The sequence below is a fragment of the Myodes glareolus genome, chromosome 19 (genome assembly GCF_982192425.1).
Source record: "Myodes glareolus chromosome 19, mMyoGla1.1, whole genome shotgun sequence".
NCBI lineage: Eukaryota > Metazoa > Chordata > Mammalia > Rodentia > Cricetidae > Myodes > Myodes glareolus.
The window spans coordinates 41,333,115-41,351,185 of NC_142044.1; the positions used below are offsets into that span (position 1 = coordinate 41,333,115).

General features: G+C 47.7%; 2 protein-coding genes across 3 annotated transcripts in view; one reads left to right on the forward strand and one right to left on the reverse strand.

Moving 5' to 3' along the window:
• Positions 1–676: 676 nt before the first annotated feature.
• Positions 677–6,715, reverse strand: Cby1 (chibby 1, beta catenin antagonist). Of its 2 annotated transcripts, none has more exons than XM_048454770.3 (5): positions 6,573–6,715; positions 4,057–4,168; positions 2,858–2,963; positions 2,658–2,776; positions 677–1,351 (listed from the first exon to the last, which is right to left on the reverse strand). In XM_048454770.3, exons 1-5 carry the CDS (start codon positions 6,689–6,691, stop codon positions 1,271–1,273), a joined length of 537 nt encoding a protein of 178 aa, XP_048310727.1. In that variant the 5' UTR covers positions 6,692–6,715; the 3' UTR covers positions 677–1,270. The 2 variants fall into 2 exon arrangements, with proteins under 2 accessions (XP_048310727.1, XP_048310728.2); XM_048454771.3 differs by having other exon boundaries at positions 4,057–4,165; positions 6,573–6,649.
• Positions 6,677–18,071, forward strand: part of Fam227a (family with sequence similarity 227 member A) — a 58,443-nt gene continuing 47,048 nt past the window's right edge. Inside the window, exons 1-2 of the mRNA XM_085678396.2 lie at positions 6,677–7,178; positions 16,797–17,016. Coding sequence (XP_085534522.2) covers positions 16,875–17,016 — 142 coding nt within the window. The 5' untranslated portion in view covers positions 6,677–7,178; positions 16,797–16,874. The remainder of the gene's footprint in view (positions 7,179–16,796; positions 17,017–18,071) is intronic.

Sequence of the window (18,071 nt, forward strand, 5' to 3'; positions counted from 1 at the left end):
GAGCTGCAGTTCTCCTATCGCCTCTCCATCCCCCGGCAGTGCTCTGCTGCCCATTAGGAGACATGAGTCAAGCCTCAGCGCAGGCCGTCCCTCCCGTCACTATGGGCTGGGACTCAGAGGCCCCCTGCACTTGCACTGTTGTGTGAAGCGGCTTCCAAACTGGTCTCTGAACACTGAACACTGTCTCCTGGTTCACAGCTAGGCGTGCTAGCAGGGCTGAATGAGGGGTGTGAGACCGAGTGCAAAGGACTGGCCTACTGCCGGACTCAACACCAGCCCAGGAGGAGGGACCCACTGAGGCAGTCCCCAGTCTAAAGCTCTGGGCTCCATGCCTAACCTGTGTCCCCTTGTCGACTTTAACAACGAGATTCCCCTCTGGCTAGATAAGACTAGATCACACTGACTTGGGCACTGATTCTCAAGCCATCCACTCTTCACCAGGTCTGGGCCACCTAGTGGGCCACTAGCGCCAGCTCCCTAGAGCAGCGGAGCAGAGGGATGTGAGCAAGAAGTCATTATTTCTCTTCTAGGGTGGCTTCTCACTTCAAGGTGCTGTTTCTCTAACCCTAAAAATTCTTGTGGTGGAGCAACGAAAAGTTAGAACCCAGGCTTTGCTTACTTTTTGGGGAACCAACACTGGTTTTGTTTTTTGTTTACCTATTTTGCTACACAGAGATTACTGAACACCATTTAATAAAAATAAAAATACTCAAAACAGAAAGCAGAGTAAATTACAATGTGCTGTGGAGGACAGAGGTTGTTGCTGGGAAGCTGATGGCAGAAGAGGCTGTGGACTTGGGAAGGCAGAGAGAGCATGGGTGGAGGGGGCAGAGAACGCAGAGAATGCAGAGCCACTTTCTGTGCATCCTCATGTGAAGTGTGAACTGGTGTGAACCGGAACTAGTGCCAGACCCCAGTGTGAAGAGGTGAACTGCCAACTGTCTGAACTGTCTGAGACAATGGATAGCTGTATGCTGTCACCTGCAGACAGCAGCCAAGGGCTAACTACTTTCTAGACCTGCCTGCGGTTTGCTTTAGGTTGACACCCTGGGCGGTGTGTCTGTGGCGCCTCCCAAGCTATGGCTTGGAACCTTGGTTTCTTCCATCCCGTGCCACCTCCCTGTCCCCATGTCCAAGGGAGCTAGGTCTGTTAATGCTCTCTCTCAGGGCAAGTCTATTAATTTGACTGAAAATCAAAGGGCTCTGCCACATCCTCCTCCCCAGGGGTCAATGGGGACTTCTAATCTCCTAGCGGGCCCGTCCAGGCTCTTCACTTCCTCCTGCGGTTGATGATCTTCAGTTCGTCCAGTTCTTTGTCCTTTAAGTGGGACTCAGCAGTGGTCTCTGAAAGCTGGAAGGGAAGCATCTGACTATTACCAAGGAAGCTATGTCCAGGCCATGCTGCCGGCTTACATAGCTACTCTGCCCGAAGGAAAGGCCTGCCATTCCTCACCCAGCTGGCCTCTTCAACAGGAAAGCCTTGACAGTCAAAGGAATTACTCAGATTCAAGCCCTTGGCACTCCCATCATTTACAGCCGTGTGGCACGCCACGTGTGAAGGCTGAAAACGACGATACTGGGCACTCTACAGTTAGGGGACCGTAAATCACTTTGACATGTATTCCTCATGCAATGGCGCCTAGGGAACAATACTGCAAAAAACATCAGGGAAATGGGACGCTCTAAAAATGATGCTCCTCTCCTCATCAGGATCTCTGAATAGGCTTCACAGCAGAAGGCAGTTGACATTGATCATGAAGACAGAGGGCGGGTGGGTGATCTCTACTTCCAGTGCAAGTGTGTGGCTTGCATTAGCTCTGTGAAGTAAGAGCTACTCTGATGTGTAGTGATATCTTGTTTGTACAAACAAAGCTTGCGGCCTGAAGATCAGAGGGTGGAGCTAACCACCAGCTAACCATAGAAGTCTGGAGGTCTGTACAGACAAGCAGGAAGTGATAAGGTGGGAGGAAACAGGAACTTAGTCTCTTCAGCTGGGAAGTTGAGTAGGTAAGATGGCTGTGGTTTTGCTCCTTCTTCTCTCTGATCTCACAGCATGTCCCCAATATCTGACTCCGGGCTTTTATTATTACGACCTCGTGCTACACTGTGGCCAGTTGCCCTGCTGTTGGCGAGGTGAACAGCAGTTAGCCAGCGGGACAAGAAAGCCTCCCATTGGCGCCATCACGCCTGCCATCACTATGTGCACGCACTGCCAGGCCCAGGAGACACAAGAGACTGACGTTAATTGGGTATGCACACTCAGCAGGTCTGTGCTGGGCACTAACTCAGTCTGTGTGAGGCAGGATACCTCCATACCATGAGCGGACACCCCCACCACCTGAGATGCCTTCATCCTAATCTTCATTCCTGACACTATCCTGGTGCATTCGGCTCACATACTTCTTCATCCAAGAAACTCTCCACTGTATAGACCTTGTCTCCTGGGCCAATGCCAACCTCTGCTTAGACTAAAGGACACCCTTCCATAGGCACAGGCGTTGTGGGTATTGTTACACATCCCTGTTCTAGCTTTTAGTGGCAAGGTTGACTTTTATGTACCCAGCAAATGAGCCCCTGGGTGGCTTAGGTGGCTTGACTCAAGACAGAGCTTCCTTGAAGGGGAAACCTAGGCATCCCTTCCAGATTGCCTTGCTCACCATGTCCAGCAGAATGTCCACTTTCAGCCGCAAGAGATTGTTCTCTTCTTCCAGCTGCTGGTTCCGTTTGCGCAGGCGCTGAGTCTCCCTCCGATCCACACCTCCACTAATCACAGTGTCTAAAGGAAGCACAGAACAGGAGTGAAAAGGGGGATTGCTTCTGCTATTCTGATCACCAAAGCCGCAGGAGGGCCTCTCACCTGCTACCCACTGGCCATTTTCAAACTTCAGGTTTTGCCCCGCCAGGTTCATGGTGGGAGTTCCATAGTCAAGGCCCAGTTCCAATTCCCGCGTTGACCGATCTAACTGTGGTAAGAGACTATGATGGCTCAGGAAGTCACAGAACAAGAGTTCACACCCCAGCTTCACCCACTAGTTCCAAACCCAACAAAACAGGTGTCTGTCCTCCCACCAGTACCTAGCACCTTTAAAATATATATATTTTATTTTGAGACATGGTCTCACTATGTAGCCCTGGCTGTCCTGACACACACTATGTTGAGTGTTCTGCCAGTATGTAAGTCTGTGAACCTTGTAGGTGCAGTGCCAATAGAGGAGTTACAGATGGTTATGAGTCACCATGAAGGTGGTGGGAACCTAACCCAAGTAGGTCCTCTCCGCAAGAGCAACAAGTGCCCTTAATGACAAGTTCCTGAAATTAATTTTTTCTTTTTTGAGACAGGGTCTCTTCCTGCAGCCCTGAATGTCCTGGAACCCTATATGTAGACCATGCTGGTCTTGAACTCACAGTGGTCTACCTGCTTCTGCTTCCTGACTGCTGAGATTAAAGGTATACCACTATACCCCACTTGAATTTAATCTTTAAACATGACTGAAATTAATTCTTTAACAAGTTTTGGAACTAAAATGTAGTCAGTTTGGACATCGTCACCTGGGACCAAAATCAGAATGAGGCTGGCTGTCCTAGTGCAGTCTTGAATAAACTCCAACAGTAATTGCCACCAGGAATTTAAACTTGAGTAATAATATAAACTAAAAGGATGCTGTTGTAGAACAATTTTTGAACACTGTGTTGCTCTTATTGGTTTAATAAAGAGCTAAATGGCCAGTAGTTAGGCAGGAAGAGGTTAGATGGGACTTGTGGACAGGGAGAAGAAGGGTGGAGTCACCAGCCAGATGAAGAGGAAGCAGGATGTGTACAAGATGAGGTAATAAGCCATGAGCAATATGGTAGCAAGTAAGTTAATAGGAATGGGTTAATTTAAGCTATAAGAGCTAGTTAGAAACAAGCCTAAGCTACCAGTCAAGCATGTATAATTAATACGTCTCTGTGTGGTTATTTGGGTGCTGGCTGGTGGCACAGAAAATTCCACCGACAGGATGCCCTCCTGCAGTGCTATTTGTCCACCAGAGACCACCTGTGCCCCAATCCACTCACAGAATGCAGGTTGGAGAGAGAGGCCGACTTCCGAGGCGGGGTCTTCTTTGGGCTGAATATACTCCCAAAGAGAGGCATTCCTGACTCGAGGAGGAAACACCAGCACTTCCTTCTAGGGTCAAACAGATCAGTGACGTTACTTCATTGTTCTCAAATCATGGAAATATTTTAACCATTGGCAATTACCAATCCTGGCATTATCTACTGGGAAGAGTTGTCCATTTAGACAGAGCTGCAAAGAAAGGCTGTCTGAGGGTCCAGAAGTCCTGGCAGGAGCTCCCCTATGTTCGATGCTTTTTTTTTTTTTTCTTGGCGAGCCAGCCAGGAGCCGAAGATGCTTTTTATGTGCTGGGCAGTATGTCAATGCCTTTGCACAATCTCATTGAACTCACAAATACCCCTTGACAAGCCCCTCCTATTCACCCCATTTGGTTAGTGACATTTAGAAAGCTAAGGTCTTCAGTGGGAATGGGTATCTGAACCAAACTTTGTGTGGCTTCACAGTTATGTTAGCGTCAGGCAAACCTGTCCCAAGTTGGCCTCACCAGAACTACAGTGTGGACCAAGGAATGAAATTTCTATCCCATAAACCAGTCAGAGCTGGACCAGGAACTCTAACTTCTGCATACACACTATTCTAAAGCTGCGAAGCTACACTGATACTTCATTTCCAGACTGACTGTGATGCTTATCACTTGGTCCCTATATCAAGCCCCTTGTCCTGTTATGAGAGGTAAGGTAGTCTCAAGGAAAGGAGAGAGCCAGAACATGGTGGAGCTGACAACACTGTCGCCATTATGTCAGCTTTAATTCCAACCTCCTGTGCTCATAAAAGTCACAACATCACTTAGCTTCTGGGAAGAGGTCAAGGGTTTTTTGTTTGCTTGTTTTTTTCTTCAAGACAGGGTTTCTCTGTATAGTCTTGGCTGTCCTGGAACTCACTCTGTAGACCAGGCTGGCCTTGAACCCAGAGATCTACCTGCCTCTGCCTCTCAGTGCTGGGATGAAAAGCGTGTGTTACCACTGCCTGGCATCTTTTTAATTTAAGTATAACAAATAAGGAGAAGTTTTAAAACCACAAGGCTCCAGGGTGGCTTTTTTAATGTACGTGTTTATGTGCTGTATGCACGTGCACCTGCAGGTGTGTGTGCATGCGTGTGCGTGCTTGTACAGAGTCCAGAAGAGGACACCAGGTGTGCTGCTTTATAAACGCTTCCTGACACAGTCCCTTGGCAGGGTCTCTCACTGAACCTGGAGCTAGACTTGTGGCCAGCAAGTCCAGGCAGTCCTCTCTCTGGCCCCAACACTGCTGGGAGTACAGGTGTTGAGTCCGCCACAGGCTTTTTACTGGGGTGTTGGGGACTTGGATTCCGGTCATCATACTTGTGCAGCAGGCACTCATATTTCCTGAGCCTTTCCTCCAGTCCCCTTCACAAATCTGTAACACACACACACACACACACACACACACACACACACACACACATACACACACCCTTCTACAGAGTGAGTTCAGGCCGTAGCAGCACCCTACAAGACTCTCTGGATGACTTTACAATCAACTCTGCTGAGATCCTAGCTTTCTTTTTTGTTTTGTTTTTGTTTGTCGAGACAGGGTTTCTCTGTGTAGCCCTGGAATGCACCCCATAGACCAGGCTGGCCTCAAACTCTGAGCGATACATCTGCCTTTGATCAAACACCTTTAGTTCTACGGTTCTTTAGTGAAGCCTTCACATAGGGAGGGCTCAGGATCAGGAAAGTTATGAGGCTATACCTGGTTTCCAACCAACACCGCTGCTCACCCTCAGCGGGATCCCAGAATTTTATCCCTGAAGGGCCTCAACTGCTTTATTTTTTGTTATTGTTTTAATATGTATGGATGTTTTGCCTGCGTGTAAGTCCGTGTACCATGTGCCTTAGGTCCGCAGATTCCTGGAACTGGTGCCACTGGGCCGTCATGAGCTGGGAATTGAATTCATCCGGTTTCTCTCCAACAGCAACTAGTGCTCTTAGACGTTGAGCCCTCTCTCCAGCCCTCGAGTCCCTTAATTATAACCAGGAATAATAAAAGCACCCAGTTTGAAGGTGAGGAGTGTTTTCATATTTACAAGTTGTTGGAGCATTTGATGCTCACTATACCCTGGGAAGCAGATCAAACTGTGCCCCTCTACAGGGAACTGTATTCATTGTGCGAAGGTTTAGTTCGCACCACGTTATAAAATGCATTATCTTCACTCCGACAAGAAAGTAAAGGGAGCATCTTTGGTTGTCACTGGGTTCTCAAAGGAAAAAGGGTCAGCCAGTTGCGTGTCTGCAGGCGCACGGGCCACAAGACCATAGGAGTTCAGTACCAGTTATGAGAAATCCTTCAAGCGATGGTCAATAACACCGTCCCGAGTCACCTTCGCAGGATGAGCCCGCCACCACCCGGCCTGCCTGCCACCCTCTCCAGGGGTACCCGGGCGCCCCCAACACCCAGGCTGGCAACGGCCTTATCCCAGCGCTCCCAGACGTACCTGGCGCGTCTGGGAAGCCGGAGTCCAGAGCTCTCCCAAAGCCTTCGGCAAGGATCCGCCCACGTCGCATCAACCGTCGCGAAGGCGATTGGCGGGCGCCGGATTCCCATCGCGCGCATGCGCGACTGCTTTGGCCTCTACTACCACTGAGGATGAAGGGGGAGCCACGTCCCAGAGGAGCCTCCGCGGAACAATGGGGCTCTCGCGGGTTCCCTCTACTTCAGCGAGCTCGGAAGGCCTTGGGAACTTGTTCTGGAGTTACTCACATGCCAAATGGTGTAGGCTGGGCGAGAAGTGCCCCCTTAGACACATTGGTCTGGCCCCCGGGTAGCGCCGCCGTTGCCATGGTAACCGCGTGTGGCAGCCACTGGGCCAGCTCAGGGCTGCATTGTTGTGGAAACGGTGTGTGTAGTGACCTGGGCTGGACTCACAGAAGCAAAATGGCCTGCTCTCTGGCTGCCCCGCCCCGGCCAAAAAGCAAAGTACGCCCCTTTTTGGTGGTTTGGGGTCCCGGGTGCCGGCGGCCATCCGGAGCTCCGTCGGGTCACCGGAGGGACCCGTGGCGGAACCCACCCTGAGGCTTTGGGATTCTCCCGAAGCTTTCAGGTAAGACAGACGAACAGACAGAGGACGACTCCTTGCCAGCAGCAAACTGGCTTCTGCCGGACCTGCCTCCTCCTTATGCCCACGAGCAAGGGAAACTGAGGTCCAGGAAGGTCCCCCAGTGAACAAGGAACGGAGGACAGGAGAATCCCCTCCAGAATTCCTCAAGTCCTAATGGCGTGTATGCTCTGTTTGGTAAATGAAACGCGCCATCCAGGAGATGTTTCCTGGCGGCCTAGTGGGTGCACTAGCTGTCATTCGAGCCATAGTAAAGGACAAGACCAAAGTGCAAGCCGTTTTCCTCCTCTTTTGCCACGCTGCATTATTAGAAGAGTTTCACGTTCAAAATTAACCATATCTAAAATTAACCATTCATTGGTTCAACAGAAACATAAAGCATAGCACACTTGTAATTTGTGGTCATTTTAGCAGCTTTTTGTTGTTGAACCCTGAGCCTTGAAACGCTGATCCTGTACTTCACCGATGAGCTATACCCAAAGCACCTTTCACTGGGCAGCGCAGGCTTCCCCCAGGGTTCTCTAGTTCTGGCTGGTCTCCAAATCCTCCTGCCTCTGTCTCTAGAGTACTGGAGACTGAAGGCTATGCTGTTAAAAGTAAAATCAAAACAGATTAAATTAACTTGACTACTGTTTTATTTAGCTCAGTTTGTCCAAAATATGCTTAATCATATTTTTAAATTTACCTTGCTTTGGTATTTATTTTATTGATTGATTGACTGGTTGGTTTTTAATTTTAAAATAAAATTTACCTTCTTCAGTCCCACTAACCAAATTTAAGAACTTTGTTTTCACGTGTGGCTAATGGCTGCTGTGATGGGCAGTATCTATGGAGCCTTCGTCTGGCTTTGCTGCTTTCTCTTCTCCCTTTTAGCCAATTAACTCCTGCTCTTTCTGCCTCACCACTGACCTCTCTAACAAGGTCGAAACAAGCTGTCGAAATGCTTAAGCAGAGGCAGGGATCTCTGAGTCGGAGGCCAGCCTGGTCTAAATAGCAAGTACCAGGGCTACATAGTGAGACCCTGTCTCAAAAGAAGCTAAACAGACCACACTATGTTATCTCATACCCATCCCTGTGGACCGCCTTTGGAAGCAGTATGAGTCTTAATTCATCATTATATGCATAGCTTTTATAAATTAGAATTTATAGTTATGCACTTGTTTTAATTCTACAAGTCTACCCCAATATTCAACCCTGCTAAGGGGACACGGATCCAGTCTGACTCAGTTCACCCTCTTGTGTACAGTTAGAGCTCAGTTGCTAGTCTGTGGGAGGTCCTTAGTAGTCACTGAGTGGCGGAAAATTGACAGTGAACCGAAGTCTGATTCCATAGTCTGCATTTTACATGCTATCCAAGTTAACTTTAAGTGGGAATTTTCAAATCCCAGCTGCCAGAATGCCCCGAGGGGAAAGTTTCCTGGCACCCACTCATCTACGCTCAGCACCTGGCACAGTGCTTGCCACAGGGCAGCTTTCAGTGAAGCTGACTCTCCCTCCTCTACAAGCTACGACTGTGCTCCTGAGCACACGTATCCTTAAATGGTATGAGGAAGAATTCAGCCTGGAGCAGTGTGTATATTTTAAACATTCCTCTTTAGAAACACGCTACTCGGTTCTCACATTAGGCATGAGTAATAGTGTTAGGCTAAAGCTGGAAGCTTCCGACAGAGTCATCTGAGCCTAGCTCCTCAGAGAACAGAGTGTAATTTTCCAGCCCTTCTGGGGAATGGGTAGGAGGACATTGAGAAGCCCGAAAACGCATCTGCCTCCTCTCACCTCTCCCTGTTCGACCCGTGAGGCTAAAGACTAGGAGCAAAGGACAAGAAGCAGTACTGACCTGGGCCTGGGTCAGTCTTCCCTTCCATTCAATGGGCCTTGGTCAGGGTCACGGGTTGGTATGGAGCGATCCCTGCAACCACCAAGACCAGCGGAGTCAAATCAGAGGGAGATAAGAGAGTAGTTCAGTTCAACAGGACTCAGTAGCTGGTCTTGGTTCAACCCTGAGTAGTTTGTTTTAGGCACATTTAAGCACAGCAAAATTAGTAAAAAGAAGTTTCCTGGTGATAATTAACTCAATTCCACGTGTCCAGCAAAGCTTAAGATAGGACTGCGTCAAAACTCTTTGTAAAGTGCAAGTAACATCTTCCGGGAAAATGAGTTCTATAGAAAACTGAGAAAAAGTTCAAGATGACGTATGTGATAAGGGTCTGGAGGGCAGCGCTGCAGATGGGCTGATGTGATAACATATGTGACACATGTGATAAGGGTCTGGAGGGCAGCGCTGCAGATGGGCTGATGTGATAACATATGTGACACATGTGATAAGGGTCTGGAGGGCAGCGCTGCAGATGGGCTGATGTGATAACATGTGTGACACATGTGATAAGGGTCTGGAGGGCAGCGCCGCAGATGGACTCAGACAGACAGGCTCAAGGGCCTGTTGGTCAGTGCGGTCTGACCACACAGGTAGTGCAGAGGTCACCAGGCTGTTAACAATATCAGTGCCTTCTGGGCTGGAAAACAGGTTGTACACTCTCCCTTGGAAGATAAGTCCTGTGTGTTTAACCTTCCTGGTTTCCCTAGTGCTTACGTGTGAGCACAAGAACCTACACTTCTCCTACAGGAGAGTCTGTGATAGGCAACTTCTTCCCCCCCCCAAAAAAACCAAAAAAACACCCCCCCCAAAAAAACAAAAAACAAACAAACAAAAAAGTACTGAGTGATTAATCATAGTGATTGCCCCTGGAGTAATTCTAGTATGTAGCACGAATAATAAAAACTCAAAGATAGATATTGGGGTTCAAGCTGAAAGATCGAGAAGCAAAGCAGCCAACCACTAAAGAGCTCTTACCTCTAAGAAATCTTCAGACTGAAAAGAGGGAGAATTCCTGTCTCATCTCGCCTTCTATTCCTCTTTAGTGCTGGGATACAAGGCGTGCATCACCACCGCTTGGCCTCTATGGCTAACTAGTGTGACTGCTGGGATTAAAGGTGTGTGCCACCTCTGCCTGGCCTGAATGGCTGACTAGTGTGGCTAGCTTTGCACTCTGATCTTCAGGCAAGTGTTATTTGTTAGATAATAAACAAAATATCACTATACTCCTAATGGAGAAAAACATAGAAGCAAGTCATTCCAGTTCAGGTTTTCTTTCTTGAGACAAGATTTGGTGAGGTACCCAAAGCAGGCCTTGAACTCTTGATCCTCCTGCCCATCCCTTACCTTGCTGGGGTTTTAGGCACGTGCCATCATAGCCACCTACCAGTTTTATATATTAAGTGCTGTAACAGATGAAAGTAGATACATAAAAGAGTCTACTCTGTGGTCCTGGTGACCTGGACCAATCCCGGGTCTTTCTAAAGATGATGTATCACCTGTGATTGACCAAGTCCACAGATGGGACCTTGTGTACAAAGATATAGGAGCATTAAAAGCACGGCATGACCTGATTCCGTCGGTCCCCAGTGCTCACCACACAGGCCTGACAACCTGAGCGCTCTCCCTGGAACCCAGCTGGAAGGAGGAAGCTGACTGCATGAGCTTCTTCTGATCTCCTCATGTGTACCCTTGCTATGTGTATTCCTGCGCCCATTCATAAAGATCTTCTTAAAAGAATATCATGACAGGGAACCAGAAAGAAGTCTGTGGGCCAGGCCTCTGGAGTGCAAAGCTGGGGAGAAGAGTCAGGAGGGAGACTGAATTGGGGGAGCAGGGTGCAAGAAGGAGTGGTAGGTAGACCTAGGTTTGATTCTCCTGACCTTAGCTCCTTCCTTTCATTCTGTATGGGCTGCTTGAGGACAAGATCTAAGACTCTGGCTTCACTATCCCCAGGTCTCTAGCATTATAGTCTGGGTGTGGAGGGAGAGACATGTTATAGGACTGGACCCAGGAGACAGGCCAGAGTATCCTCAAGTTAGGGACAAAGGGTTGGGCAGTTTTCTATGGATACAGAAAGCCTTAGAAGGCTTGTGCTGAGGAGGACTATTGTCTTACAGTTATAACTCCTGAGAGCTGCAAAGAGTCATGGGGTCACATGTGACAGGGTGAGACAATGTAAGAGTTCCTCCATTTTGTATTTGTTTGCTTTTGTTTTGTGTTGTTTTCCTTTTTTATTTTTTGATACACAAAAAATTTGTTACACAGGATTTCTCTGTGTAACAGCCATAGCTGTCCTGGAACTTGCTCTGTAGACCAGGATGGCCTTGAACTCACAGAGACCTGCCTGCCTCTGCCTCTGCCTCTGCCTCTGCCTCTGCCTCACACGTGCTGTGATTTAAGGCAAGCACCACCACCAGCCATCCCATCTTGTATTTTTGCTGAAGCCATTTCAGGTTTAACAAGAATTTGTTCTTCTTGGTAGAGAATCCCATGGAAAATTACCCAGCCCTGTTCTAGGAACCCAAGGTTGGGATGTCCTAGCTAATTTAGCTTCTGTTAAATTGTCTGTCTGTGTGGAAATCCCTCCAGCTAAGTGCTTACCATAGCTTCTGTTAAAACTGCTTACTTCTGCAAAGCAGCTGCTGGGTGAGATGCCAGGACTCTGCCTTTAAAAACTCTGTGTTCTGGACACTTGAGGCAACACTAGATTCTTGAATACCTGAATGTGGTCCCAACTGGCTGGAATAAAAACATCCAATTGACTATAACTTGTGTCTGAGTGGCCTCCCTGTAGCACCCCTCCAAATCTCTTAAAACTCAGGCCCAGAAAGGCAAAGAGATTTGGTTTCATTTCTAGTTGTAATGCTGACTTGCGGTGTGGTCTGGAGCCCTGAGTTTTCCAGTCCTCTAACCTCCACTCCCCGCATCTCCCCCTTCTCCCAGGTTTTTCTGTGTAGCTTTGGCTGTTCCAGAACTCACTCTATAGACCAGGCTGACCAAGAACTCACAGAGATCTGCCGGCCTCTGTCTCTATTCTTAAGACTAAGTCAGGGTTGCCATAGGGGTCTGCAGATAATGCCTGCAGCCAAGACTGATGACCTGAGTTTGATCTCTGGAACCCACTGATGGAAAGAGACTTGTCTCCCACACATTGTCTTTTGACCTCCACACACACCGGAGCATGTGAACTCACAAAAAAAAAAAATTAAAAAAACATAAAAAAGAAAAGTTAAAAGTTTCTATCATGGGTGTGGGGAGGGGCAGGCATTTCCAAGTTATAAGAATCAGTACAGCGTGGGACAGTGGTGGCACACACCTTTAGTCCCAGCACTTGGTGGATCTCTGTGAGTTTGAGGCCAGCCTGGTCTACAGAGTGAGCTCCAGGGCAGCCAGGGCGACACACATAAACCCTGTCTTGAAAAACAAAGTATGGGGCTGAGGATAAAGCTCAGGGGAAGGGAGCTTGCCTAGCACGCCTGAAGCTCTAGGTTAAATACCTAGCTGGAGGGGGGATGACTGGGGAGTTTGCTTGGTGGGTAAAGTGCTTACTGTCCAAGCATGAGGACCTGAACTGGGACCCCCCAAATCCACGTAAATAACCAGTCTTGGTGGTGTGCTCCTGTGTCAGAGCATGGTCCAGCATGGAGTCATGGGAGGAAATTCTGTGTGCTTGTGAGAACACTCTAAGGAAACAGGAGGAGTTGTGACCCCAGTTTCTCCAAAACACAGACTTGTTCTTGTGGTGTGTTAGCGTGCTCCTCCCAGGTGCAGCGGGTAGGAGCGAGCTCACCTCAGATTTCTCAGTACTGCTTGCTGGTGTTGCTCAGTTGCACCCCTGTGGGAGAATGCGTTCTTGCCGTGAGCAGCCTGTCCTTGGAATTCTACACAGCATGAACTCAGGAGAACCCTAGTCCTGTGTGACCTTTCTTAACCCTGAGAATAAATTGTCTGAGGTTCTGAATAAAGTTGACTACTGCATTAGACGTTCATCTGAGTCATTTATCGGCTCCATTCTCCACGCTCCCACCACTCTAGAGAGGTGACACACCAGTCACCTCTTTCTGGGAAGTTCAGCCTAGGAAATCCCAAGGCTTGTGTAGGCCAGCCACTCTAGCTGAAATGGTGAACAGTGAGGAACCCCATCTCATAAAACACGGTGGAGAATTGATTGACATCATCCTCTGCCCTTCACATGTACCTACATGGACATATGCACAAGCGCGCGCGCACACATACACACACACACACACACACACACACACACACACACACACACACACAGAGTACCTGGGCCTTAAAATCATACTAAGAATTAGCTTCCTGCTTTCTGCCCTAGCAAAGGTGCAGACTCAGCCGGAAATCCACCCTGCCCTGGGGAGGGAGCATGAAGCCTTTAGCACCAGGAATTGCCACAGCTGTTTCCCTGCCAGGCTCCATCTTGAAGGCCTCTGTAGCCAGGTGGGGCCAGAGTCTCAGTGAATAAGTGTATGCAGAAGAAGGAGTGAAAGATTGGTAGACTAAATTAGCCTTTTAAATATTAAATTTATTAAATATATATTAATATTAAATATTTAAACATTTTATTGTAGCCAGGTGGTGGTGGTGTGGTGGTGGCGCCTTTAATCCCAGCACTCAAGAGACAGAGGCAGGCAGATCTGAGTTCAAGGTCAGCCTGGTCTACAGAGCAAGTCCCAGGACAGTCAGAGAGAGAGACCTGTCTCAAAACTAAAACAATGACAACAAAAAAGATTTCTTATGTCATTAGGTTTTGACTATTAAGACAAATACTGCTGAGTTTTCTTAGAGGTTGATTTTATTTTTATGTATGCGTGGGCACAAGCTCACATGCAGATGAGAGAAGAGGCCAGAAGAGGGCATCAAATCACTGGAGTTACGAATGGGTGTGAGCTGCCAGGCACAAAGGCATGGTCTCTGCAAGAGCAGCAAACCTCTGAGCCGTATTCCCAGCCCTCTGCTGTTCATTTGATTTTGACTTTTTATTGTAAATTAGATTTATGTAGTCGTTGTGATTGAAGGTGCGTGTGCCACAGTGCACATATAAGGCCGAAGGCAGCCTGTGGGAGTCAGTTCTCTCCTATGTGAATCCCAGGAACCAAAGTCATTTTGCCGGACCCTGCCTGGTGGCTTTGACAATTGTTTAAGAATAGCATGTGTGTTTTAAGGGCTTTGCCACGTGGATATTTTGCTACTGTGGTTGACTGCTTGGAGGACTCTCCTTGTAGTGTTTTGACACAACTATTTTATGTCTATTACCTTGATGGCATTCCTTGTCCAAGCCGAGGCCACCTGCCTTCCCAGCTAGGACTTTACAAATCGGTTCACGAATTTAATCTACCCCGTACTGCCACTGCTCAGGGAAGGTAATGATGTGGCCGCCACGGCTGTTCATTTTTACATCCCCCCTCCCCTTTTTCCTGTCTCCTTTGCCTCTTCCCCTCCCCTCACTCCTTTTGGAAATGGTTCAGGAATTGAACAGTTTATGCTGAGCAGTTAAAGGGACTAAGTGAGCACACAGAACAGGCCTTCTTTCTACTGTCTCGCAAAGCATGCTGCTGGCCCGGCTACACACTCACTCTTTTCCTTCAATGCGTTACAGTTATTAACATACCTATTGGAGTGGAGGGAGTGAGCATAGCACGGCATATGTGTCAGGGGATAACTTGAGGGAATGGGTTCTTTCCTTCACCGTGTGTGTGTGTGTGTGTGTGTGTGTGTGTGTGTGTGTGTGTATAGGGGGTGAAGGTTGTGAGCAGTCAAACTCTGGTCATCAGACTTGGCAGCAAGTGTCTTAAGCCTCTGAGCCATCCCCCCCCCAACCTTTGTTTGTTTGTTTGTTTGCTTGATAGAGTTTCTCTGTGTATGGCTGTCCTGAAACTCACTCTGTAGCCCAGGCTGGCCTTGATCTCAAAGATTCACCTGTTTCTGCCCCCTTGGTGCTGGGTTTAAAGGGGTGCACTACACACCTGACCACGTGGGGCAGTACGCAGGGGGAACTGGCAGTGTGTAGGTACCAAGGGGAGGAGGAGACACTGGGGTATCTGCTTAACAGTTTCTCAGCCATTAGAGACTCAGGACTGTGCTCACACATTATCAATGACAAAGTGACTACTGAAGTTATCATTGTATTAAATTAATGCTATGCTACCAAATTTGGGCATTTTGTTTTATTTTGGCTTGTTCTGGTATCTTAGCCCTTAACCAAGCATATGTGGTTTTTTTTGTTTGTTTGTTTTTGTTTTTGTTTTGTGGTGTTTTTGTATATTTATTTTTCTTTTCTTTTTTGGGTACAGCTGTAAGATACTTATATTTATATGTGGTATTCTTGCAGTCTTGATATTCAGGGTGGATTGTAAGACATGAATTTTGGGGACTGGGCACATGGCTGGGTGGATAAGAACAATTACCGTTCTAACAGAGGACTTCACTTCTCCTCACTGGGTGGCTCTCCTGCGTATACTCACCCAGGCTCTATCTGGTCCCATCTTCAGTGGTCCTCATCTCACTGCTGAACTGTATCCTGCATCACAGAACTCTGTCTCTGAGGACCTCAGAACTCATCCAACAAATAGCCCTCTCAGATGACAAATAACCCCAGGCTTTCCATGTTATATATAGCTTTACCTTCTTAAATGATTTATTTTTATTTTATGTACATTAGTGTTCTGCCTGCATGTATATCTGTATGAGTGTGTCAGATTCCTTGGAACTGGAGTTACAGACAGCTATGAACTGCCATGTGGATGCTGGGAACTGAACCCAGGTCCTTTGGAAGAGCAGCCAGTGCTCTTAACTGCTGATTCATCTCTCCAGCCCCTTCATGTTATCTATATATTTATTTATCATATATAATAAATATAAATTTTATTATTTTTATTATTATTATTATTACTATTACTTATTTTTGCTTTTTCATGGCAAGGTTTCTCTGTGTAGCAGTTCTGGCTGTCCTGGAACTCACTTTGTAGACCAGGCTGGCCTCTAACTCACAGAGATCTGCCTGCCTCTACCTCCTGAGTTCTAAGATTAAAGGTGTGTGCCACCACTGCCCGGCTTCCGTGTTATGTGTTTAAGCTAGGCTGCAACCAGGAAACTACACCTTTCACATGGTGCTTCCCTCCCACCTATAACTCCAGTCCCTCCACTGGCCCCAGGCACTCCAGGGCTACACATCTATGCATGCAGGAAAACACACATGGGCCGTGCAGTGGTGGCTATGTGTCGAAAAAGCCACATATGGCCGCCAGTGCCTGTGGCCCTAGCATTTGGAGGTTAGAGACGGTGGAACCCTGCAGCTCTTCAGCCAGTCAGACTAGCGAAAAGGCGAGCTTCGAATTGAATAGAAGATCCTGCCTCTAAAAAATAAAGGGACAGGTGACAATCTAGTTCATTCCACACATACACCACACGTGTATATTTTTGAAAACTGATTTCAAAGGTGGAGATTACTTTGCTAACATGATACGGATGTAAAGGATGTGGTCACGGCAAGGCTATGGAGGGGGAAGACAAATGCATAAAGCACAGAACTTTGAATAAATATTTTTGCATCAATTTGGAAAAAATAAAATAAAGAACTTCCCGAACAAAAGCCTTTCTTCCTGCTTCATTGTGTGTACCGTGCCTTGTCATCCTCGTTCAGCAGGCTGTCGTGTGCATCTTTCTGCTTTTGTTTCCTGAGATGGTTTCATGCCATTTTATTCCTGCAGGCTGCCTGAATAAAGAACAAGGTTGGAGTGGGAAAAGAGAGGAAACTTCCTGTCTGCCAGTTTACAAGAAATTGGCTAATGGAATCTGCCAAGAAGATGGACGTCATCAACGTCATCGCCTTGCCCATGATACCAATGGATGAGCACCAGGTGGTCTCTGTCAATGCCCGGAAAGCACTGGAGAATTCTTTGAGGAAACAGTTGCAAGAACATCCCCCCAGTATCCTTCTAAAGCTGCCACCCACGGTCAGACCAAGTACATCTCACTGGTGTAATGAATGCTTAGGTTCATATATGTTATCTGTTAGCCCACTCTACATACCATGGTAATTTTTTCTGAGCATGGAAGTCCTATTTGCCTCTAAACATACATATATACATGTATGTATGTATGTATGTATGTATTTGGTTTTGGTTTTTTTTTGTTATTTATTTATTTATTTTTTTCGAGACAAGGTTTCTCTGTAGCTTTGGTGCCTGTCCTAGAACTAGCTCTTGTAGACCAGGCTGGCCTCGAACTCACAGAGATCCACCTGCCTCTGCCTCCCGAGTGCTGGGATTAAAGGCGTGTGCCACCACTGCCCGGCATGTATTTGATTTTTTGAGACAGGGTTTTTCTGTGTAACAGCCGTGGCTATCCTGGAACTTGCTTTGTAGACCAGGCTGACCTTGAATTTAGAGAGATCCATCTGTTTCTACCTCCTGAGTGCTGAGATTAAAGGTGTGTGCCACCATCTCCTGGCCGAGGTTTATTTTTTAAGCAGAGGGCACTCAAAAGGAAGATGCCCAGGTCAGATCTGTTGAAAGAGGGAGAAAGTTTTGTATTGGCTCCACTTACTCTTCCGTCCTAGGAATTAGGGCTGTGGATATAACAGGCAGCAACTAGGAAGTCAGGAGCTAGGCCTCTGTCCCCAGAAAGCTGAGCCCACCACTCAGATCCTTCATTTCCTCTGGTTGACCTCCCCTCTCCTCACCAGCTAGCCCGCCTACTCAGGTTCAGTCTGCCCCTCTGGCATCCACCCAGGTTCCTCCTGCCTCTGCTCTCTCCCTGGTCCCGCCTTCCCTGACCCTCCTCTCTCCACTGAACTGTTTCCCTGCCGCACAGACCCCATCTCAGAGTCTGTCCCACAAACAGGCTTTAAGCCTTGCTGCCACCAGGCAGCCTGCATCTTCCACTCTGCCTCCCTCTCCACATTCCTCTCCCCGACCCTTCTCGAGACTCCAGCTAGTGTGATCCCATCTGGATCTTGATACTTTCTTGGGGCTCTTTTCTTT